The sequence below is a fragment of the Gracilinanus agilis genome, chromosome 1 (assembly GCF_016433145.1).
Source record: "Gracilinanus agilis isolate LMUSP501 chromosome 1, AgileGrace, whole genome shotgun sequence".
NCBI classification, from domain to species: Eukaryota; Metazoa; Chordata; class Mammalia; order Didelphimorphia; family Didelphidae; genus Gracilinanus; species Gracilinanus agilis.
This window is the reverse complement of record NC_058130.1, coordinates 286,326,161-286,351,787: the sequence shown is the minus strand read 5'-3', so window position 1 is coordinate 286,351,787 and position 25,627 is coordinate 286,326,161. Positions and strand designations below refer to the sequence as shown.

At 37.4% G+C, this 25,627-nt stretch overlaps 1 protein-coding gene across 1 annotated transcript in view; it reads right to left on the bottom strand.

The window, feature by feature from the left end:
• The window catches only part of FEM1C (fem-1 homolog C), a 40,370-nt gene extending 21,738 nt beyond the window's left edge, over nt 1-18,632 (bottom strand). Inside the window, exon 1 of the mRNA XM_044662279.1 lies at nt 18,089-18,632. Coding sequence (XP_044518214.1) covers nt 18,089-18,632 — 544 coding nt within the window. The remainder of the gene's footprint in view (nt 1-18,088) is intronic.
• Nucleotides 18,633-25,627: the final 6,995 nt, after the last annotated feature.

The following is a 25,627-nucleotide window of genomic DNA, read 5'->3' as shown; positions in this document are numbered from 1 at the left end:
AGGGGCTAATAGAAAAGAGGGCAAAATGGGGAAGTGGTGATCAGAAATTAAAAAGGAAGAAATAGGATGGAGAGTAATACACAGTAATCAAAATTGCACAAAAAAAAATTTGAGTCTCTCTAATAAGGGCTTATATCTCAAATACATAAATGAGTTGAATATACATAAGTCATTCCCCAACTAATAAATGGTCAAAGACTATGAAGAAGCAATTCTCTAAGTAATTAAAGCTTTCTATAGTCTTGCAAAAATATGTTCTAAATCACTATTAATTAGAGAAATGCAAATGAAAGCAACTCTGAGGAACTACCCCACACCTATCAGATTGGCTATTTTGACAGAAAAGGAAAAAACAAAACTTGGAGGGGATGTGGGAAAACTGAGACACTGTTAGGGGAGTTGTGAACTGATTCATCCATTCTGGAGAGCAATTTGGACTTATATCCAAAGGGCTATAAAACAGAATATAACCTTTGACCCAGCAATACCATTACTAGATTTGTATCCCAAAGAGATTTTTTTTAAAGGGGGGGGAGGATTTATTTATATGTATAAAAATATGTAAAGCTGTTCTTTTTGTGGGGGCAAAGAACTGGAAAGTGAAGGGATACCCATCAATTGGGGAATTGCTGAGTAAGTTGTAGTATATGATTGTAACAAAATACTATTGTGTTATAAGAAATGACAAGCAGGAAGAGCTCAGAAAAAACCTGAAAAACTTAAATGAACTGAAGAGTGAAATAAACAGAACCAGAACACTATACACACTAATCAAATACTGTACAATGAAAAACTGTGAATAACTTAGCTATTCTCAGCAATACAGTGATTCAAAGGACTCATCAGAGGAAGAACTGACCCCATCTGAAACCAGACCAAAGCAAACTTTTTTTCCTTTCTTAATTTTTTTTTGTTCAGTGTCCTTCCACAAAAGAAAATGGGGAGGAGGCAGCTGGGTAGCTCAGTGGAGTGAGAGTCAGGCCTAGAGACAGGAGGTCCTAGGTTCAAACCCGGCCTCAGCCACTTCCCAGCTGTGTGACCCTGGGCAAGTCACTTGACCCCCATTGCCCACCCTTACCATTCTCTTCCACCTATGAGACAATACACCGAAGTACAAGGGTTTAAAAAAAAAAAAAAAAGAAAATGGGGAAATGATTTCACATGCAAAAATCTATGTGAGATTGCTTACCATCACAAGGGAAAAGGAGAGGAAAAGGGAGGGAGAGAGAGAATTTGATATTCTTTGGAAAATATTGGTAACTTTTTATATGTAATTTGGGGAGAAAACAAAATTTTTTTGAAAAGGAAAAGAAAAGACATGGAATGCCTTCAAATCACAATGGTGCTGAAGAGCACAACTGTTCTGCCAACCACATCTTATTTAGACTTTTACTGATTCTTTTAAATTGTTTTTAAAATTTTTTAAATTAAAAAAATTTTTTTTAAATACTGATAATTTACTTCTTGTAAATTAAAACTCACAAACTACTACCAAATCTGGTTTATACCATTTTATTTTGGTAACTTAAGAGTAGGCCTTTATATAAATTTATCTCTACATTTTATAAATCTGTACTTATCTTTTCAACTACTATCAAAGATTGATCACTATGAATCACTATGAAACTTACTATAATAACTATTTCTACATCTTGTTCATAAGAACAAGTGTGATACACTGCTAAAATCCTACTGCATAGGTATGTCTATAGCATTTTCCCCAACCAATTAGTATATAACACTATTAAAATTAATTTCATGACCCTGGGCAAATGACTTAATCTGAGCCTTAGTTTCCTTACATAAACTGAGGATATTAACAGGACCTACCTTTCAGAGTTAGTGAGAATCAGATAAAAACTATGTAAATCAGTTTGGAAACTGTAAAATATTATATAAATGGGAGCTACTAGTCAGTAAATGTATACTAATATTTAGTGATTATTTGCTCTTCTAACTGTTCAAAAATGATTGCTTCTTTTTTTTCCCCTTAAACCCTTACCTTCCGTCTTGGAGTCAATACTGTGTATTGGCTCCATAACAGAAGAGTGGTAAGGGTAGGCAATGGGGGTCAAGTGACTTGCCCAGGGTCACACAGCTGGGAAGTGTCTGAGGCCAGATTTTAACCTAGGACCTCTCATCTCTACTCCTGGCTCTCAATCCACTGAGCTACCCAGCTATCCCCAAAAATGATTACTTCTAATTTTGCCAGGTTATCAATTATTGATCACTCTTAGAGAAAGAATTTGTCTTTTTAAGTTAATATGTAACAAAAAAAATGTTTTCATTATATATATATACATATATATTTATTGCATAAACAACATTTAAAATGCATATGCTCTTGGCAAGAATCTTGCCAAGACTCACAGTAACTATAGAAATATATTTACCAAAAACTCTTGATAAACCCCAAGATCCCAGTAATTGCATTAAGAACTGATAGTAACTAATGTGAAAATTGGAAAGCAGTTTAGTAGAAACTAGGTATGTAATATTTCATTCCATATACTAAGACTTTAAACATCAAAGGGGTACCTAATTAAATATAAAAAGGATCACGGAGGAAATTATCTATCAAATCTATGGAAAGGGGAAGAATACATGATCAAATAAGGGATAGAGAATATCACAGAAGGTAAAATAGACAATTTTAATTGATTAAATTAACATTTGATTTGCTTCTCCTGATCTCTCCCACTTTCCATCTTTCATATTCAATCATTTGCAAATCCTATCATTCTACTGCCAAATCTCCCATGTTCCTTCCTTTCTACTCCTTCATCCAGTTAATTCACTTTTGTGGTAGCCTCTTGAATGGCATCCCTGACACAAGTCCCTTTACCACGTCCCCCCCCCCCCCATCTATCTTCCTTCCTCTCAAGTGCTAAACTGATATTCCTAAAGGACATGTCTAAGACCTATCTTGCTTAAAAAGCTAAGAAGCCCTTCTATTGCTTCTAAGGTCAAATATAAATTCCTACTTATCATTCAAGTACTTTTCTATTTGGCTCCAGCTTACTTTTCCAGTGAAACTGACCTATTTGCTATTCCTGGCACTGAACACATAAATTATACTGAATTTGGACTTAAGAGCTTGGTGCAATCAAGTCTCTAAATCTTTCTAGCTGGTATGACACCAGGAAAGTCATTCAAACTCTCTGAGCTTCATTTTTTTCACCTGTAAAATAGGGATAACACTAGGTTTTTTGTAAGAAGCAAATGAAGATAATATATAAAACTTTAAGTACTATATAAATACACAAGCTATTATCAAACACAACATTCCATTTCCAATTTCCATGATTCCCATGCCTGAAATGTACTCCTCTAAGTTTTCTTCAACACTCAGCTCAAAACCTGCTTTCCACGTTTAGCCTTTTCTGAAACCTCTAGGTAGCCTCTCTTCCCTTAATGACAGTCAACATTATTTTGTTTCTGGCTTTGTATGTATTCTATATTTACTTATATGTGTATATGCTGTTTCCCAAAGTAGGAATGAAAGTCTGAGGGCAGGGACTGTTTTATTTTTGACTTTGTATTACCAGTACCTAGAAAAGTAACAGGCACTTAAGTAATACTAAACTAAATGACTTCTAAAATCAAACGCTTTTTTCTACCTACTTCTATCACAGAAAAAGGTTATCCAAAATTGAATACTCATGAGAAAAGAGCAATAAGGAAAACAATTAAGACAGCTAAAAGTTAAACATATTCATTTTTTAAAAATAATTAAATGTTATTCATTGACAAGAAAAATTATGCCAATACACTTGGAATATCTCATACTCCCAATGAGAATGATACTATAATATTGTTTTTCTAAGCTCACATAAACTACTCATATAGTTTATCTTTGAAAGGGTCTGTGTTTACTGAATATTCATCAGGTTTCCTTACTTGAAGAGCAAATCCTGAGATCATTTATTGTGCTGCAATAAATTTCACATCTTTTCCACTTAATTTTTAAACAACTTCAAATTATCCTTTCAGTATAATCTTTTAAAGTGATTTTTTAAAGTTCTACTATTAATCATAGCAGACAACACAGGGAAGATCAAGGAGAGCAAAGAGAGGACAAAAATAAGCCTAATGAAAATAGATAATTTTAAGATAAAGATAGAAGAATATAGAGAAGCCAGAAGAAGCTATATAAACTAATGAGGAAAATCAAGATATTTAATGACAATGTCAATGAAAGAATAAAAAAGCTAATAGTAGTTATAAAGACCAAACTGGACCCCAAGGAAAAATGAATGAATCCCCATCCTTTCTCTGCAAGGGTAGGAGTACCAAATGGTAAGACCCAGTTGATATACTGTTTTAGTTTTGCTGAATGCTGTTTCCTCTGTTATAGAGGCTGGATCTCTGGAAAGCAAGCCTGTGCACACACACACATCTATAGGGACAGGTAAGTGGCAGAGTAGATAGAACTCTAGGCCTGGAGTAATTTAGACCCAAATTTAAATCCTGCCTCTGATACTATGTGTCACCATGAATGCCATTTAATTTCTGTTTGCCTCAGTTTCCAACTGTGAAATGGGGGTAATAGCATCTACTTCCTGAGGGAAAGTCAAATGAGATAATCTCTAAAGGGCTTAGCATAGTGGTTGCTACATAGTAGATGCAATATAAATGTTTGCTATTATTACATATTATTATATGTGTATATGTAGAGACACTTATATGTTCATGCATAAATGTGCATAAGGAGATATAGGCAAAAGACAGTATTCTTTATAGGAAGAATAGTACATTTTTTAAAGGAAGAAAACAGATCATTTTACCTACTTAAGAAAAGGAATCCTCAGAAACTTCCAGGACATGTGACCCACAAGATAAGATGGAGGACTAGAAATTTTCTCCAGGTCATAGGAACTCTCAAAACTCCCTGAAATAAGAATTATGCGCTACAGTATTCATATGGCATGGCACAAAGAAGTCAAACAAGGTAACAACCTGATAACTTACTTGCCAGCAAAAAAGCCTAATCACTAACCTGCTCACTCAGTACTCCCTTGCTCTGATAGGGTGGTACAACCTGATCTAAAAGCTTATGCTCGGTTATGTTCTGGAATCTATTCATATGTGGCATAGCAACTTCCTTGCTGCTGCTATGGTTTCTGCCAGAATACCCGCTCTTGCCCTTACCTTATTGCCATTCTGTGGCAACAAGCAACAGGCTGAATTCTTCCAACCCTTCCTCCAAACTCCCAGATCCAGGAAAGCAAAATTGTGCTCTAACTTAGAGCAGCAGCCTATTTCCAAAAGTGCTCAGAGAACTAAAGTCAATAGGAAATTAAGGTGGGGGCAAGGCAAGCACATAAGTAGAGTTCTTTCAACTATTCTAAACCCTACCTTCTCATTTCAAATTTAATGAGTAAAACATGAAAAGTTGTTAAATTTATTTATATGTGCTTTTTGCTACAGGGACTCAAACTAGATCATAAACTGCTAGGTAGGTTCTTAAATTTGGCTAAATTAAAGCCAAATAAATCCTCATTTTATCCCTATCCTCAATCTGATGGGAGAAAGGGTAAAGGAGGAAGACAAAAAAAGTGGCATGCTTTATTTGAGTGAAAAGTAGGTCTCAAAAAAAGTTTTCCTGTTTTTGTTTTTTCCTATTTCTTCACCTTGTTTTATGTATATTCTTAGATTTACTTATTCCAATAAATAACTGAAATATAAAATCTCAGGCTGTTTATTATTTTTCTTAAGGATTGTGAAAAATGATAGGAAAAGAATGTTTTCTAATGGCCTTACAAAAGGCTAGTTTGAGTTTCATCTAAAGACCCAGCATCCCTGAGCACTAAGAAACTACTCCATCAGGTCCACACTTTCAGTGCCAAATCCTCTAAAGAAATGTTCAAGATGTACTCAGATCACATTGTTAATTAGAGCTGCTAATCAGCTGGCACTTTATCAAAGAAGTACACTGATATTATAACCTTTTAATTTTTATTTGTGTAACTTTAAACTTCAACTACTTTAAAAAATAATTCAAGAGACTTCACAGGTGTTTCCTACATCTTTTATTACACAACATAAAACAATTTACATTTAGAACATGGAAAGATACACAGGCTCAGGGGTGAAGAGAAGTCTCCACAACCATTCTACCTGGCAAATTTCCTGCCTTGTCTCAATGATGCCTGCAATCTCTAGCCTCCAGCAGGAAAAGAAAAGAAGACTCAATACCATCATGTCACACATATTTCCTAACTCATCTACAGTCTCCTTGGAAAGAGAACAGCCATTCTAGTCTCCTGCTTGTAAGGTGAGGGGAAAAGACACCATTCTTGGCAATTTCAATCTCTTACTGATGAGATAGTATCATTCCATCATGCCTGGTCTCCTGCCTTGGAGAAAGGCTTAGGTTCCAAGAACTTCCTTCCTCCCCAGAATGGCCTAAGGCTTTGAAAGGACTCTATCTAACATCATTCTATTATCATTCTACTCTTCTTCAGTCAGGCAACTCCCAAAGCATATACTTCATCTGCACTGTGACCTCCAATCCATAACCTCCTCAGTTCTTTCCCAGGCTATGGCTACACAGTCCTTTCCCCATCCTGACTACGTGGTAAATCAGTTTAACTCTACATTGTCTTCTCCCAAGTCCCTTGACCAATCTTGCTTTGCCAAGAAATAGATTTTGATCACTCCTATCTTCTTCTCTTCAACACTTTTGCTGATGAATAAAAGTAGAAAAAAGTCACACAATAATGCCAAGTGGATCACTACAAATTGGCTCTCACAACTACAAAGCAATCCTTTTACATCTACCTATAGACACTGTTCATTCTTAAGTTTTACTTACAAGTCTCACTATAACTATTTCTAGCCTAGCTTATAACGCTGATACAGATCTCATAATTTTCCATGCACTAACCCTATTCTATACTTTTATAGTTTGTTAGTTGTACCATTCATTTGGCACTCTAATACTATTCTCTCTTATTTTAACTTTTTATGTGCACTTCTTGTCCTCCTAAGCAAAGTTTCTTCCATCTACTCGCCTTTCTCTCATTGCAGTCCAAATTGTTTGTTTAAAAAAAACAGTATTCTCTACTGCCTAAAGTGAGGATTCTTAACCTGGGGTGTATGAACGTTTTAAAAATTTTGATAATTATATTCCAACATAACAGATTTCCTTCATAATCCTAATCATAATTTGTTAAACCATAGGAACTTCCTTTACCAATACTTCACAGCCTATCTATAACATCTCTACTGTGTTCAATAAAATAAAAGTTTCTTAAGGATTGTAACTTGTAAGCCTTTGTATCTGTGGCACTTATGCACTTAATAAATGCTGATGATTGACCCTTCTGAGGTTACATGGGAGTAGCAGTCAGGATTTGAACACATCTTCTAAGATCTAAGCTTATTCTCCTTCAATTTCTTTCTCTTCTCTTTTTAATATTGCTGGCATTTCTAATACAGTATTGAATAATATTGGTGATAATAGATATCTTTGTTTCACCTCTGATCTTATTGGGAAGGGCTTATAACCTTATCCCCACTCCAAATTATGGCTGCTGATGGTTTTAGTTAGATGTTGCTTATCATCTTAAAGAAAAATACATTTATACCTATGCTTTCACAAGTGTTTTTAATAGGAATGAATATTGTATTATGTCAAAAACTTTTTTCTGCATCTACTGATATAACCAGGATTTTTGTTATTTTTGTTACTGATATAATCAATTATGGTAATAGTTTTCATTAAAAGCACAAAAGCACAGTATTCAAATCACAATCCAGCAATAAATGTACTTCAATGAGTCAGACATTTAATAGATGCTTTTTAAATGGATGCTGGATTGCACTGATAGGGTTCTTGTCAATCACCATTCCAAGGATCAGACAACCCCTAGGTTGACTGATCTGGCCTTGGATTCTGATAAAGCATCAGGTTGGATTCTGACAGCATCCCATGCAGGACAAGGTTGCCCCACCCCATTCAGAATACCAAGGCCTCTCTTAATTACCTTTGGCCTGAGCGAGACAAAAACAACATATTTTATATCAGAAGCAACCAGTATCTTTACTATGCAAGGTATTTTGGGGATTTGGGGACATGTCTTTTGAGTCTATACTTTAAAAATGTTCAAAACTGTAGTGTAGTGATTTTAGGAATAAGTTTTATGAACCCCAGGCTAGGCTAATAGCATCTTCCCGGTTCTATAATCCACTTCCCCAGTTTCTTTCATAGGTAACACTTGGCTGCTTTAGTCTGTTCAATTTTGCATTCAAAATGGTGCCTGCCAGAGAGAAAACACAATAGTAGCTGATAAGAGGTAGTAGCTGATTGGGAGATCCCAATCAGCCCTGCAAGCAGATTAAAACCTGACTTCAAGGGAGCAGCTGGTTAACTCAGTGGATTGAGAGTCAGGAGTAGAGATGAGAGGTGCTAGGTTCAAATCTGGTCTCAGGCACTTCCCAGCTGTGTGACCCTGGGCAAGTCACTTTAACCCTCATTGCCTTGCCCTTACCACTCTTCTGCCTTGGAGCCAATACACAGTATTGACTCCAAGATGGAAGGTAAAGGTTTTTATTAAAAAAAAAAAAAAAAAAAAAAAACGGACTTCAACCCTTGACCATTCCCTAAAAATGTTAATTTGGAGGATATTCACATCAGGGAGGCTGGACCGTGATGGGATGAATGTCATGATGATGTCATTTAACCTTAAGGTTATATTTTCTTAAAAATAAGGGGTTTTCGGAAGGACTGCAGGAGAGGAAACATATAAGAAAAACAGCTTCTTGAACGCATGGGCTGGGGTGGACATGATTGAGGATGTGGACTCGAAACTACCACACCAATGCAACTACCAACAATTTGGAAATAGGTCTTGATCAAGGGCACATGATAAAACCAGTGGAAATGTGGGTCGGCCAATGGTGGGGGGAATGCGGGGGAGGGGGGGTGAAGGGGAAAGTAGGAGCATGAATCATGTAACCATGTTAAAAATGAATATTAATAAATGTTTAAAATTAAAAAAAATAAGGGGTTTTCCTGTAAGCTGGGGCTTTTTTGCTTTTTTTATTTTTTCTGGCCACTTTTCTCTCTCTTTTTCCATAAAGCTTTGCATTTGAAATGGCCCTTGGTTCCTTGAATAGTGGCTAAAGAAGGTGTACTTTGAAATTTTCAAGGTTCCCTCAATTTCCACTTTGGAGAGGAGCTAGATTTGAAGGGATCATAGCTCATAGAGGGAAGAAGAGTAGAGTGCTTGCACCCCTTGCCTCTCCCTCTCCCGTTCCCGTTCCCCAAACCTGTCTACATCACCTGCCCCACCTGCCCAACAGTCCAATGGGAGCGCTTCCTCCCTCCCCAGAGCGGAATAAGGGGGAAAATAATGTGAGCCCAGCACTCAGTGCGGGGAGGAGCATAGAATTGGGGGGGAATGGGCATAGCACTTGTGAAGGGGAGGGGAGTGTTCCTGCATTACAGGAGGAAGATGGGTCCTGGCACTCCATCTCTAAAAGGTTATCCATCTCTGCTATATACCCTCTAATGTTTTTAAAACATTAATATTTATTGTTGTTGCATTGCAGTCATTTTAAGAGGCCTCCAAAAGAACATTGTTAAAAAAATAACCAAAAATACTAGTAGAGACCCCACAAAATGTTTCATTTAACATTCTACCTTCATAGTATTCCTTCTGTCTGCAAATAAGACAAGAGATGTTTATCTTCTTCGGCACCATCATTATCTGTTTTTTTAACTCAACATTCAGTCTGATGAAATCTTGTAATTTACACCTTTTTAGTCAATATGTATAATGTCAATTTGAATTTGTTCATTTCATTCTGCATCAGTTCTTACATATCTTACCATGTTTCTTTGAACTTTTCATATTCACTTCTTCCTGCACAATATATCATGGTAGTCATATGGCATCATTTTTTCTGCTGTTCCTCAACTGATAACCAACCATCCTTTTGTTTCCTATTCTTTGCTGCCATAAGGAGTAATGCTATGAATATGCTGGTATATGTTAGGTTTTCTGTAAAGACGTAAAACTCCCAGGGTCATAAACTCAGTAGTGGGTCTAATGGGTCTAGGGGATGATATATTTTAGTCAATACCAGAGCCTGAGTTTTCTTATGTAAGAACTTGTCCCTAACAATATCCCTGTCATTGGCTTTTATATATACCAGTATCTCAAGGCTAGAGCCTATGTACTATCTCCCCTATGGACAACTTTCTCTAACCATCTTACCCCACACTGATCTCTATATTCTCTAAAATTCTTATAGCATTTACTGTCTATATCATGTATTTTGTGTTATGTTAATAAACTTCATATTGTCCCAATTTACGTAGTAAGTATACATTGAGGGTAGCCAACTTTTATACCTTCTAGTGCCTATGAATAAGCTGATTTCTTCTTTTTTTTCTTTCACTTCCCACATTGTTGGCCCATAGAGGGTAGTCAAAAAATACTTAATTTTATAAAATAGGAAGTCATGTAAATAAATCACCCAGTTTCCACAGACACTTAAATATAGGACCTAGGACACTCAGTGACTTGTTGACTGATTGTGGGTCCAAGAATGTGTAGTCATAACTTTTATATTTTAAAGTAAACATGCCAGTCTCCAAATATAACTGAGCTATACATGTTAGAAACAACCAGAAAAGTCCACATCATAGCTTTGGAAAATATGATTTCTTTCTAAGGTCAACTGATAATCAAGCCCAGCTCCAGAGAACTAAAAAACCCAAAAACTCTTCTCTCCTTTTGTTCTTTATGAAAGAAGAAAACATCAGTCCCTTCAGGTAAATCAAAATTGGTTGGATGGAGGAACATAGATCTGTTTACATAAAATGTTTTACAATCTACAACAGAAAATATATGTCAATTTTTACTGTAAGTTTAAAAGGGTATACAAATGTCAATAGCTAATTAAAAATGGCAAATTATAACTATTTTATACCTCAAAGCAGATAGGCATAATTCACTATTTTTCCTTTAGAAATATAACTCAGTTTACATTTTAAAGATATCTAAAACAAAACACCATTTTTTTCCTCTTAATAAATTCTTATTTCCTGTCTCTAGACTCCTTTTTTTATTAGCACCTTCAAAACAATTTAAGTCAAATCATATGCAAGAGAAACTCCGAACTCCAACTCAGAAAAAAAATGAACAAGCCATCAAGTAATCCAGATGGAGTGAATTCTATCAACCATTTAAAGAACAGTTAATTCCAATACTATATAAACTATTTGAGGAAAAAAGTTGAAGAATTCTACCAAATTCCTTTTTATGATATAAATATAGTATTGATACCTAAACCAGGGAAAAGAAAAAGCAGAAAAAGAAAACTATAGACCAATCTCCCCAATGAATATTGGGGCCAATATCTTAAATAAAATACTAGCAAAGAAAATATAGCACTATATCACAAGAATCATACATTACAACTGGGTGGATTTTATGCTAGAAATGTAAAGCTGGTTTTTAATAATAGGGAAATGATCAGCACACAACTGACCAAATCAATAACAAAACCAACAGAAATCATATGATTATCTCAATAGATGCAGAAAAAGCTTTGGATAAAATACAATACCCATTCCTATAAAAAATACTAATGAAATAGTCCTTTAAAATGATAAATAGCATCTGAAACCATGAGCAAACATCTGAATTGGTAATAAGCTAGAAGCCTTTCCAATAAGATCAGGAGTAAAGCAAAAGTGCCCATTATCACCACTATATTACTCAGTATTATTCTAGAAATACTAGCTAAAGCAATAAGAGAAGAAATTAAAGGAATGAATAGTCAGTGGGGAAATAAAGCTATCACTCACTGCAGATAATGTTAACATATTTAAGAGAATCAACCAAAAACTATTAAAAATGCCTAATAACTTTAATAAAGTGGCAGGGCATAAAATAAATCATCATAAATTATCAGCAGCAATAGTGTAAACCATAAGCATTTCTTTAGTTCAACAGCAAGCGATAGGAAGATAAATTCAAAATAGCTGTAGACAAAATAAAATACCTGGGATCTACCTTGCCAAGCCAAATTCGGGAACTATATGAACACAACTACAAAACACTTTTTACACAAATAAAGTCAGATCTAAATAATTGGAAAAACATTAATTTCTAATGGGTAGGCCAAACCAATGTAATAAAAATGGCAACTCTACTTAAATTAATTTACCTATTCAGTGCCACACCAAACTACCCAAAACTTATTTCATGAAGCAGGAAAAAATTATAGTAAAATTTACCTGGAAGAACAAAAAGCCAAGAATATCAAGGGAATTAATGAAAAGAAATATGAAGGAAGGTGGCTTAGGTATACCAAATCTCAAACTATATATATATTATAGAGCAGTAACTACCACAACAATCTGGCACAGGCCTCAACCAGTAGTAGTAGACCAACAGAATAAATCAGGTATTCAAAACACAGTAGTCAATGACCATAGTAACTTAGTGTTTGATAAACCCAAAGACCCACACTTCTGAAAGAAAAACTCAGTATTCAACAAAAAATGCTGAGAAAACTGGAAAACAGTATGGCAGAAATTAGGCATAGGCCAACATTTCACACAATATACTAAGATAAAGTCAAAATGAATACATAATTTAGAAACGAAGGATCATATCATAACCAAATTAGTGGAGCACAAAATACTTTCCTGTCAGAACTATGGATAAGGAAAGCATCAAAGATAAAAAATAGATCAGTTTTCATTAAATTAAAAAGGTTTTGCACAAACAAAACCAATGCAACCAAGATTAGAAACAAATGGGGAAAAAAATCTTTATATCAAGTATCTCTAACAAAGGCCTCAATTCTCAAATATATAAAGTTAAAAAGTTAACTTTACAAAAATAAGTCATTCCCCAATTGATAAATGATAAAAATATATGAACAAGCAATTGTCAGAGATTAAAGCTATGTTTAGTCATATTAAAAAATGCTTCAAATCACTATTGATTAGATATGAAAATTAAAACGACTCTGAGGGGGATCACTTCACACTTCAGACTGGCTAGTATGACAAAAAAGTATTATAAATGTTGGAGAGGATGTGGAAAATTGAGATATTAGATATTGAGAAAATAGAGCTGGCTGTAAACTGATATAACAATCTGGAGAACAATTTGGAGCCATGCCCAAAAGGGCATAAAACTGCATGTCCTTTGACCCAACTATACTACTGATTCTGTATCCCAAAGAGACCAAAGATAAGGGAAAAAGACCACCTTGTACAAAAATATTTATAGCAGCTCTTTTTGTGATGGCAAAAAATTACAAACTGAAAGGGTTCAACAACTGGGGAATGGCTGAAGAAGTTGTGATATATGATTGCAATGGAATACTATTGTGCCATAAAAACTGAAGAACAGGCAGGATGACTTCACAAAAAAAACTCTGGACTTGTATTAAGTGATGCAAAGTGAAGTGTGCAAAACCAGGAGAATGCTATACACAATAAGAGCAATAATATTCAATAATCAACTGAAAATTAATTAAGTGTTATCAGCAATGCAAGCATCCAAAACAACTCCAAGAGAATGAAGATGAAAAAGACTATCCACTGCTATATAAAGAACTGATGGAGTCTAAATGTAGACTGAAGCACACCATTTTTCATTTATTTCCTTCATGAGTTTTTTCTTGTATAAGTGGCATGTGTCTTCTTACATTATGAACATAGAAATGTTTTCCATGTTCCCTGCCATCTTAGGGACAGGTAAGGAGAGGGAGGAAGGAAGGGTAGAAACATGAATCAAAAAAATGTTAGAAAACTATTATTAAAAATTGTATCTACATGTAATCTGGAAAAGAAAAATATGAAAAAAAAAATAAAAGTAAAAAAAACTGAATTTTTAAAAAAAACCTAGTTCATATTTCCTTAACATATTCCGCTTAATTCCCCAATACTAAATTAATTTCAACTATATTATAAATGAAGTTCCCATGCACCCTTGATCCCATCCCTTCAGTATTATTGTGCTATTATACTCAAGTGTTTCAACTTCTCCTTTCTCTTAAACTCCTACAATCTGACTTTCAACTACTCATTCCAAAATTATCAATGATTTTCTCACCATCAAATTTATGGCCTTCCCCAATCCTCATCATCCCAGTCCTCTCTGCTGCCTCTGACATTACTGACTACTTTTCTTTCTGGGTCTTCACAGGCATTGCATTTTCCTGGTTCTCCTACCAGACTGACTATTCCTCACTCTCCTTTGCTGGATCTTTATTCATGTCATTCCCACTCACTATAAATGTCCCCAAAGTTTGTCCTGGTACCTTTTCTGTTTTTTTTTCCTACACCCTTTTTTTTTTTTTAAACCCTTACCTTCTGTCGTGAAGTCAATACTGTGTATTGGCTCCAAGGCAGAAGAGTGGTAAGGGTAGGCAATGGGGGTCAAGTGACTTGCCCAGGGTAACACAGCTGGGAAGTGTATGAGGCCAGATTTGAACCTAGGACCTCCCATCTCTAGGCCTGGCTCTCAATCCACTGAGCTACCCAGCTGCCACCCACCCTTTCTTACTTGGTGATCTCATTAGCTTTCTGGGGTTCAACAGTCAATTCTATGACAGTTAAAAGGCAGAAACCAATATAGGGGCACCACCACCATTCTAATCTAGATCTTTCATTCCTAATTGGACTCATCTCCTATATCCAATTATCGTTGCCAAATCTTTCCTTTCCATAACATCTTTCCCATCTATCCCTTATCCTCTACACACATAGCCACCACCCTAATTTAAGTCCTCATCACAGACTCAAACCTCTCTCCATTACAAAACATTCTCTATATAGCTGATGAAAGTGACTTTGCTAAATCACAGGTCTGATAATACACCACTCATCCCATTCAACGGAATGAATGCCTATTGACTCTAGTATCAATTTGGCATTCAAAATTTTTCACAATATGGCACATTCCTAAATTTTATTCCTCTTTTCACACTGTGGCAGCCATTGTGGCCTATTGTTCAGAACATGCTATGCTCTGTAGCTGCTGCCTCAGAGCATTTGCACTGGCTTGTCCTCACTGCCTAAAACTTACTTCCATTTCACTTCCAACTCTTGAAATTCTTGGTTTCCTCCAAGCTTAACCTTATTTAAAAAGCTGTTCCAGTCCTTGTAGCTACCAGGACACTCCATCCCATAACAACCTTGTATCTACTTTGCATATAATCAGATACATACATGCCGACTTCCCCATAATAATGTAAGCTACATGAAGGGAAGAAATGTTTCATTTTTGTCTCTGTATCCCTAGCACTGAGTAGAATATGTCAAATACATGAAGACCTTAACAAATGCTTGATAATTGTTGATTGTTTTTAAGTGTCTCAACGCTAAATGACCTAGCTTATTGACTTTTCTATGAAATTACTTGTCTACATTCAGTTTTTATGCTTGCAACATCTCTTTCTTAATCTAGGACTTTTTGGTAGAAACAAAATTAAAAATTAAGCAACGCTGAAATAGCTGTTACCTGCTTGCTCCCTTCCTACTGTCAGATACAGTTTCAAATGGTCTAAACTCTCCCATTATCCGTTATCCCCACAATGAAACTGACTATACTTGGAAGTTATGAATTAGAGAACACTTTTTGAAAAGGGAGTAGCTTTGTTAGGTGGATGGCAAGGCAGTGCACATTGTTTTGGAAGCTTGAGTTTTTATAAACCTACTATTCTTTTAAAGCAGTGATGGTGAACCTTTTAAGAGACCAGCCCCCCACAGCATGCCATGTCCCTCCCTCCCACCAAATGCCAGGGAAGACCTGCCCTCCACCCTTACCCCACACAGAGGAAGGAGAAAGCTCTCGCATTGGGCTGCTGGGCAGAGGGGTGAGTGAGGTGAGCAATGTCTTCAGCAAGCGTACAAGGGCAGGATACTGAGCACTTCACTTCCCTCCAGCTCTGCAGCCTGTGAGCTGCTCACCTTACTCTGTGCACTCCAACTGAGCTGCTAGGCAGAGGGGCAAGAGATATGAAAAAACATCATCAGGCACAGGGGAGAGGAGGAGGGGAGCAGCTCTGCTTGAGTCCCTCTGCATTTCTAGTAACGAATCTGGGGGAGGGGATGTGCATACCCACAGAGTGCTCTGCAAGCCATCTTTGGCACCTGTACCGTAGGTTTGCCATCACTGTTATAAAGGCTGTTATTTTAAAGGCAGGAAGGTAAAGTCAACTTTTGTGAAGAATGGAAATAGAAATAGACTTTAAACATCAGGTAACCTGAGGCCTTCCTTATTCAGAAGCTCTAAGTGCCTTAAAGTTTTTTCACCTAAAACAATATTTTCCCTACTTTCCTCTTGTCTATCTTTGTATGTACCTAAATATGAACATTGGATGGAAAGAAAACTAGTGCGCTAGATCTGTAAAAACTGAATTCTACAAGATGAAAAATTGCTTATGTAATGCATGCTTTCCAGCAGAAATAAAAATTACCATTTCCAATGCTACTTGATTGAGGAAAATTTAATTTCTGAAAACAACAAACAATTGCAAGTGGCAAAAATGTTCAGGGACAGTCAAGGGCCTAAACATAAAGGTCTGTAAAATGTTATTGACAATAAAAGGAAAAAAATGGAGAAGTAAACAGTGATAAAACAAATACCACAAGCCAGGGTTAATATCACTCATAATTTAACAGAAAAATACTAAAACAAACTATTTATATTAATGGCACTTGTATATTTGTATTATTGATGTAACTGATCTATAAAGTGACTGTAAAAGAAAAACAATGAAAAATGGTGTTAGATACCATATTATTAAAATGATCTACCAAAACAGATGACATTTTATGTCTATGGTAACTTATTTTAAAAACTTTGTATTCCTAGAATGTTACAAAAAATCCTTAATGAATCATCATAGATCCTTGTAGTCCTAGAGTGTTACACAGGGCAGCTAGGTGGCGCACTGAATAGAGCACCAGACCTGGTGTCAGGAGAAGTGATTTTTCTGAATTCAAATCTGACCTCAAACACTAGCTGTGTAACCTAGGAAAATCACTTAACCCTGTCTGTCTCAGTACCTAATCTGTTAAACAGCTAAAGAAGAAAATGGCAAACAACTCCAGTATCTTTACTAAGAAAACCCCAAATGGGAGAACGTTACAGATTATACTGATGAACCCCCAAAAAACATGCCCCTATTTCACATTTCTTTCATTTAAGATTTCAAACTTTAATATCAATTCATATAACTTTTCACATCAACACAGTGCACAAGTACTGATCTTCAACTAAAAAGAACAGTAATATTATGCCCAAACATTTTTATGTTCAAAGCACTCATTATATGAAGTTAGTCAGAAACAACTACGTCACTATTACACAATCATTTTGTTAGGGGGGAAAATAAATAATTGTCAAAATAGTGTCTCTTACAGGTTTTCTGGAGTACTAAAGGAAAATGCACTTCAGAGTTAATTGTTTATTTAAAAAGTAATCTATATTTAATTGCAAAAAAAAAAAAGCCATACTCCTCTGAAAAAATTAGTGGTATTGATAACTTAAGTGCACCCTTCCCTCTTATTTTTAAATTGAATACATAACAGAGAAAGGCATTTTAAGATCTTTCTAGCTTGCCACATCTAATAAATATTGTACAGAAAAGCATTTAAAAATGAACATACAATAAAAATGTCTTAAAGGAAAAGATTCTTTTCTTCTATTTATAGCAATAAGATGAGTTTACTAAGCTCAATTTGCTGACGAAAGAACAAATTCTTTTTCTAGCTGGGAAAAAGCAAACTTATAAGCATTTTATGTATTAGCAAAAATATACTTTCAATACATTTACAAATAAAAAAGGATAACTCATCTAAGAAGATTAAATAAAAACTGTATCTTACTACCTGTAGCCATGGGCAAGTCATTTCACATCTCTGTACAAATTTACCCAACTATAAATTAAATGAAAAGATAATGCTTATCCTAGAGGTATTTCAAGGCAGTTTTACAAGAAAATGTAAGAATGGTAAAAAAGGGTACACCTGGTACTCAACACTAATTATTACTTTCAGAAATGGTCCATTTAAAAATGATAAAAATGCATACCTTGAACTTACCTTTAACACTTTTTCTATTAACATCGGCCCCCTTTTCAAGTAAATATTGAGCTATTTCTTTATGTCCTTTGTAACATGAAATCATTAAGCATGTATGTCCATGACGATTTGAAACTTCCAAATCAGCTTTGTGTTCCACAAGGTATTTTACTATTTCCAGATGACCATCAAAACAGGCAGCCCTAAGAGGAGTTGAATTAGTCAAAGTTGTATTGTTGACAGATGCTCCATGGTCTAACAAAGACTGGACTACCTTCAAATGTCCTGCTGCAGAAGCTGCCCATAAAGGTGGAGCCCCCTCAATGGTCTCACCATCAAAATTCACAGACCCTCCAATCTCTATGGAGGCACTGCACTGCTCCAGAAGGTATTCCACCATGTCAAGGTGCCCATATCGGGCTGCCATCAAAAGTGGAGTGGCACCATTTGTTTTTTCTGAGATCAACAAGGCCACTTCCTCTTTTGATTTGCTTGCCAACAACTTGGCAAGAAGGCGCAGCTTGCCATCCCTAGCTGCATTAAACACTGCCGTCTTTAGATCCATTTATGTCCAATTGTATCTGTGTCTTGTTTATCCTTCAGGAACAAGTTCCTGCTTAACTTTATGGGCAGGGCTAACAGCTACAGGAATCAAGAGTTCAATGACAATCACTGCAACCCAATATGTATACAACCATGAAAAATGTCCGTTGTCCTACTGCTTTCCAATATCTGGCACCTAAAATCACCAAATAAAAAAGAAAAATTAAAGGTTACTACATTTTGTATTTTCCACAAGTAAGTTTAAATGTAATTTTTAGGTTCTTCCCCCAACAAAATGGCTTCTCGGACAATTAAGAAAATTTCTAATCTTTCAGGAGTGACTTGATTTTCTTAAAAAATCTTCGTTAAAAGTTCTTGTTGGGGACAGACAAGATGTATAACCCAAGCATTAACTCAGTAATTACCTGTATAGTTCATTTTATTGTTTCTGCTTTCAGCAATAAGCCTCCAAGCTTCTAATTTTCCCCTGCATTCGCCCATAGCACAGAACAGAGAAAGGCAACAGTTGGGGTACAGATGAACTTTTTACTTTATCTCTTGGCAAGAATCGCCAAGGACGACAACTCCCATGTGGGAAGCAGAGATCACAGTAGAGAAAACAGAAGGTCCGAAGCCAAAGAGGCCAATTCCCGAAACACTAAGCAAAAAGTCTCTTACCCCTTTCAACTTCTCCATACTCTTCCTTAACTCCGGCCGCCCCGAAAACCGTAACTTCCGCTCCCTCGGGTCCCTTAAAAGCTCCACCCATTTCCCACCTCCCCCAGCAGATTCCCCCAAGCCCTAGGGGTTTTCCCACAAGACCTGCCCGTCCCATCTTCCCCAAGGCCAGCTACGTTTCACCCGTCCTCCAAAGGCCCCACGGCCTTGCCAGTTCCCCCTCCTCTGGCTCCGCTCCCGGCGCCCCGAAACTTTTGACTTTTTCAGCTTTTATCTCCAGTCCTGAATTCCTCAGGATCTGGTCCCCGTCTAACCTCCAAGACCAAGTGGTGCCCCAGCTGCTACCCACCTATCCGGGCCGGCTTCAACGCCTCTCACCACCGTAGCTGGGTCAGGTCTCCGGCCGCTCCAGCTCGGGCCGCCGCCTCCCCCTTCAAATGATAACCGTCGCCGCCTCGGCCAACGCTGCCTGGGCTGCCCTGGTCTCCTGCTCGGCGTCCAGCTCCTCCATGACCCGCACCAGAGGAATTCTAGCCGCCCCGCCACCGCCAAAGCGAACTGGGCTAAGCCACCTTCTTTGACTCCTCAAGAAGCCGCTTCAGCAGCAGCCATGGCGGATGTTGTAATGGGCTTCAGGCAGGGGAAGCCTAAAGTGCTGGCTCACAGCGCTGACGCGACAGCCGCGCCATTGGGTTAGGAGAGGGCGGCGGCCGCCGCGAGCAACCGCCCTGGGGCGGGCCAAGCGTGATGCGTGGTGCGCCAGCCCAGGCTCTAGGGGAGGGGGGAGGAAGGGGAAGGAGGAAAGGAGAGGAGGAGGCGGAGCAATGGGAGGCGGGGCTGACGAGCGCGCCCTAGCTCCGGAGAGTCAGCTAGTGGAGACCACGTGCTCAACTAGGTCTAATCTCGCGGGTTCTCTGGACTAAGGGCGCGAGGAGAAAAAGGGGGAAGGGAAAGCTGGCTGGCAGAGGAAGGCCTTTGGCCTTAGTGGATTTCTTTGGTGGGTGTGGTGGCTCTTCCTTCCTGTTTTGATCTATCCCAATCGCATGGAAATTACTGTATATATCCTTTCTCCCACAGAATGCCCCAGAAAGGAGAGACTTTCATTTTTGTTTCAGTGGTATCCAGTACTTATTGACTAGGGAACTTCTAGTGTAGAAATTCATTAATGCAGTTAGCAATCCTTCTGTAATTTATGGCCATAAAACTAGAGTTGGAAGAGTTCTGTTATCCAGCCATCTCATTTTACAGATGAAGAAACCGAAGCCCAGAATGATTAAGTGACTTGCCTGAAATAGTTACTTTAGCTGTCAACCTCAGAGATGGGATTTAAATTGAGGCCCTTCTATTTCCAGTCAGTGCCCATGAAGTATATCCCTTGAAGCATTCCCTCAGCCTATTAGTATAGTAAATGCTATTGATCCTACCAGAAATAAGTTACTTTGTCAATAATGGTAGAGATAGGTAGTATAATGGATTGGTTTTAAACTCTACTACTTGGTTTCAAAGCTATTAGAATATCAATGTGACCTGGTTTCCAATTAACTTCTTTTCCCTTCTCTATCTAATCCCTTGGTGAACCACTAGTTCAATGCCATTCTATCTTCTCACAAGTCACTTGTCCTCTTAATGAAGTCCTTGCCCCACAAGCCTCTGCCTTAGATTATTCCCATTATCCACCACTATGACTCCTTCTGACAATGACTGTTCTCTCCTGGTTCTCCTATTACTTTTAGGATTAAATATAAAATCCTGCATTTGATTTTTAAAGCCCTTAATTAAGCTAGCCCCCTCCTACCTTTCCAGTCTTATGACCTTACCTTATTCCTCTCCATATACTCTGTTGGGTTTTGTTTTGTTTTGTTTTTTAACCTGTACCTTCTGTCTGTATCAATTCTAAGACAAGCAGTTAGGGTTAAGCAACTTACCTGGGGGTCACACAGCTAGGAAGCATCTGAAGTCAGATTTGAACATAGGTCCTCCTGTCTCTAGACCTGGTGCTTTATACACTGTGCTGCCCCCTCCATGTATTCTTCAGTACAACAACACTGACCTTCTTGCTGTTCATTGCACACAATACTTCATCTGCTAACTCCAGGCATTTTGATTAGTTGTCCCACCATACTTGAAACTCTCTTTCCTCATCTCTGCCTCCTGGCTTCTCTGACTTCCTTCAAGCCTCAACTAAAATCTCTTCTTTTACAAGAAGCCTTTGCCAGTCCATCTTAATAATAGTTCTTTCCCTTTGAAAAACCAAGATTTAGCAACTGATTAGATACATAAGGTGAGGGAGAATAAGAAATCAAGGATAATGACAATATTACAAATGATGTGTCTACAGCAAAAAAGAATAAGTATGGGAAAAGTGAGTTTGGGAGGAAAAGATAATGACTTCTATTTTTGCCATGTTGAGTTGAGGGTGTCTCCATAACATCTAGCTAAAAATAATGTCCAATAGACAATTGGTGAGACAGGATTGAAGAAACTAGGCTAAACTGGGAGTCATTAAAGATTCTCTGACCCTGACATAAGCACCTATGAAAACTGATTGGCACCAAGTTCCTTGATGAAGCTTCAAGAACCAACTGAGCATAGGCACCACCTCTCAGACTTGGCAGATGCTTGAGATCACATGTGCTGACTCATGGTGACTGACCAGACACATTTCCAGATGGAAATAAGGAGGGCCACATCCAGAAAAGCTAAGTTGCCACTATGTCCTTGTTGCATATTTTTGCAGGGCTAGGGCAAAATAAACTTCTTCCTATGGTAAATGTTTGGTTCCTTTCTAAGGTGCCTCATTTCATCCCAATATTGAACTTGAACTAAGAAAGAGGGCATTGGTTTTATAGCTGTACCTACAACAGAGTTAATGATATTTTTGAGAGAGAGAATACAGAGAAAAAGGACCATAGGGCACAGCATTGGGGAACATAGTTATAGAATGTGATCCCGAATGATAAACCAGCAAAGAGGATTTAAGAGTAGCTATGATTGGGACAATGCTAATTGGGGTCGCATGCAAGGAATTGATTGATGCTCAAACTGACTCAATTTCAAGGAAACAAGCTTTATTATATAAGAATATAGTAACAGAGTAGCTAGTATAGTAAATAAGTAATTAAGGTAAGGAGGCAAGGAGGTGTGGTAAGTAAAGGTAGGAGTAAGAGTAAAAGTAAGAGTGAATGAGAGATTAAAAGTGGGTAGGGATTAGTTGATTAGTTACTAAGGAAGGGTCATTTGTTTGGACCGCTGTTGCCTGTTGTCTCCAGGGAAATTGTCACTTTACCCAGAGTCCACTTTGGTCTGCATGGCTTTACCCATGGTTCACTCTGTTTGTCCCCTGGGAGCGGGGTTAGCAAACCACAATATAAAAGAGAAGTTAATGATACCCTGGGACAAATTTTGGTCAAGTTTTGCTCTTTTTGGAGAAGACTCTAAGGAAGGCAATAAGTGTGGAAATTGAGCATTGTTTGAATTTAGTCCATTGTAAAGGAAACTGAATCACCTGTATTTGCTGTTCAGAGATCCCAACCAATGATACAGGTCCTTGGTGGCAAAGCCCTCAGAGCCCTCTCTGTGGGAATGCCAGTTGTAGCCCCAGCACAGAGTTCGTCCAAGTTCGTTACTAGAAAGCCAGAGGGACTCAGGACAAGGCTACTCCCATACCCCTCTCCATGTGCACCAGAGGACATCACCCACCACTCTAAAAGGTTTACCATTGCTGATCTAGGTTATGTCTAAAGACTGATGTGAAGAGTTTTCTTATGATTGTGAATTTTTTTATTAAGAATTTAAAAAACTCATATGTCTTATATGAAAGGTAGCACCATTCTAATCAACTAGTTATTGTTTCTCTGTTCTTTTGATTGGGTCCAGCTACTTGGTAGGGTTTGTAGGATATATCAGTCCACATTAGTTAGGTAGAATTCAGTAATTCAATAATCATTTATAAAATGCCAACATTTCTAAAATGTAATGCATTGTACTAAAGTGCTGAGGACACAAAAAGAGACAAAAAGATAGTTCCAGCCCTCAAGGAACATACAGTCTAATGAGAGACAACATTGTAAATAAATATAAACAAAGCAAGCCAAATATAGGATAAATGGGAAATAATTAACAGAGTGAAGGCACTAGAATTAAGGATTGGGAAAGACTTTCAGTAAAAGATGAGATTTTAGTTGATACTTAAAGCAAGACCAGGCAGTCAGTGTAGTGGTGGAGTTGAGAAAGGAGAAAATTACAGGCATGGGGGTTAGCCAGAGAAGATGCCTGGAAACAAGAGATGGCATGTTTTGTTCCTGGAACAGTGAGGAGGCCAGTATCACTAGATCAAAGAATAAGTGTCAGGGAGTAGGATACAAAAAGACTAGAAAAATAGGGGGTTTTGAATGCTAAATAGAGCATTTTTGTATTTGCTTCTGGAGCCACTGGAATTTACTCACTAGTAAGGTGATGTGATCAGTCCTACATTTTAGTAAAGTCACTTTAGTGGCTGAATAGAAAATGGCTTGGAGTGAAGAGAAGAATTTAGAAAAGAGTGGTTTCATGAAAGTTCACAGAGGAGAAGGTATCCAGGAGGACAGATGATTATTATGTCATGTGTTAATGGAATTAGCTCTAGTCCATTCATAGTCAAAACTCTACCTACCTGAGATGATGTCATCCCCACCTCCCTTAGTGGGGAGGGGGATGAGTTCCCCACACGTGACAATAAATAACAAATCAAGAACAAGGGACCGCCCTTTGGGCAGTCCAAATCAGTGTAGAGGCTGCCATTTGTCCGCTTGAATTAGAGGTAGACCCACGGGAAGTGGGTCTTTTCAAGTATGTTGGTTACTTCCTTCAAAGGGAGTGCCCGCTTTGAACTTGGTGCTAAAGGATCTCGAGGGAGATCTGAGGCAGCTTCTACTCTGAATAGTCACGTGGGTAAGTTAGGCTGACTTCCTTGGCCTACCTTGGCGTTTTTCCAAGACTCTACCTTAAGTAGGCTCTAGCCTATCTGATTGCTAGGCCTTGTGGCTTGTAGCCTAATTTATTTAGCCTTTTAACCTTCTCTCTCCGTCCAGGCCTCTGCAGGCCTGGACTAGCCTCTCCCTCTCTCTATTTCCCTACCTTTTACCTTCCTAATTGTAAATAAACTACCTTACCGATCCTGACTTGGGTCTATTTTAATTACGGAATCAATCTGAATTGTTTATTCCTGGCAGCCACACTTTAATATATATATCTATAAAATATCTAAAATCTCTCTCTTACAGTCAGATGGTTACTTTGAAAAAAGCAGTTTTAATTGAGTGCTAAAGTTGAAAGCCAGATTACAAAGGATTGAGAAGTAAGTGGAATTAGAAGCAGGGTGTGTATATATCTTTTTTCTAGGAGTTTGACTGAAGAGATGTAAGATGATAATTAAGGGGATTATAGTGTCTAATGAAGTATTTAAATAAAAAAAAAGAATGGGAGAGGAGTATTTTTGCAGACAGCCAGGAAAGAACAAGTAGATAGAGATATGCTAAAAGTTAGAAAGATTAGGGACCATTATAGAGACAGACATGAGAGGATAAGATTGAAGGTAAGCTGAAAGGCCACTTTATCAAACCTTTCTACCATGTATGTATGAGTTTTTATTTTAGTGAACCCTTGATGTTGCTCCCATGATACTTATTTGATCATCTAATTATACCAGTAATCAATACCAACCCTACAATTTTATAGTTTTCATACTATTGTCATATGGAAAATACCCAAACTAAAAAAAGCACTGGGGAAAAACAACTTTTTTCTTATTATTATTTATATTAGTAATCAACAAAAAAGCATTTCTCAGTTATACTACATAAACAATATTTTTAAACATATATAGTTGCAGTTGAAATCAGGGAAAACAGACTCAAAGTTCTAAGTACAATTGATTTATTGTCAAAGCACAATTTTGCCAATAAGCTGGATCTTAGCCTGCTAAGCAAAGCTAAGACCCTAAAATAGGCTTGCATTCCTTTTTTATAGACAAATGGAAGAACATCCAAAAAAAGAAGGTAGCATGAGGAAAATACTATGATTGGTTACAAAGCTTGTCTCATCATAGGGCAGCTGTGAAGATAGGATTAACTCTCCCCTTGCCTATTTTTTTTTAACATTTATTAATATTCATTTTTAACATGGTTACATGATTCATGCTCCACCTTTCCCCTTCAACCCCCCCCCCGCACCCCCCCACCCTTGGCCGATGCGCGTTTCCACTAGTTTTGTCATGTGTCCTTGAACAAGACCAATTTCCAAATTGTTGGTAGTTGCATTGGTGTGGTAGTTTCGAGTCTACACCCTCAGTCATGTCCACCC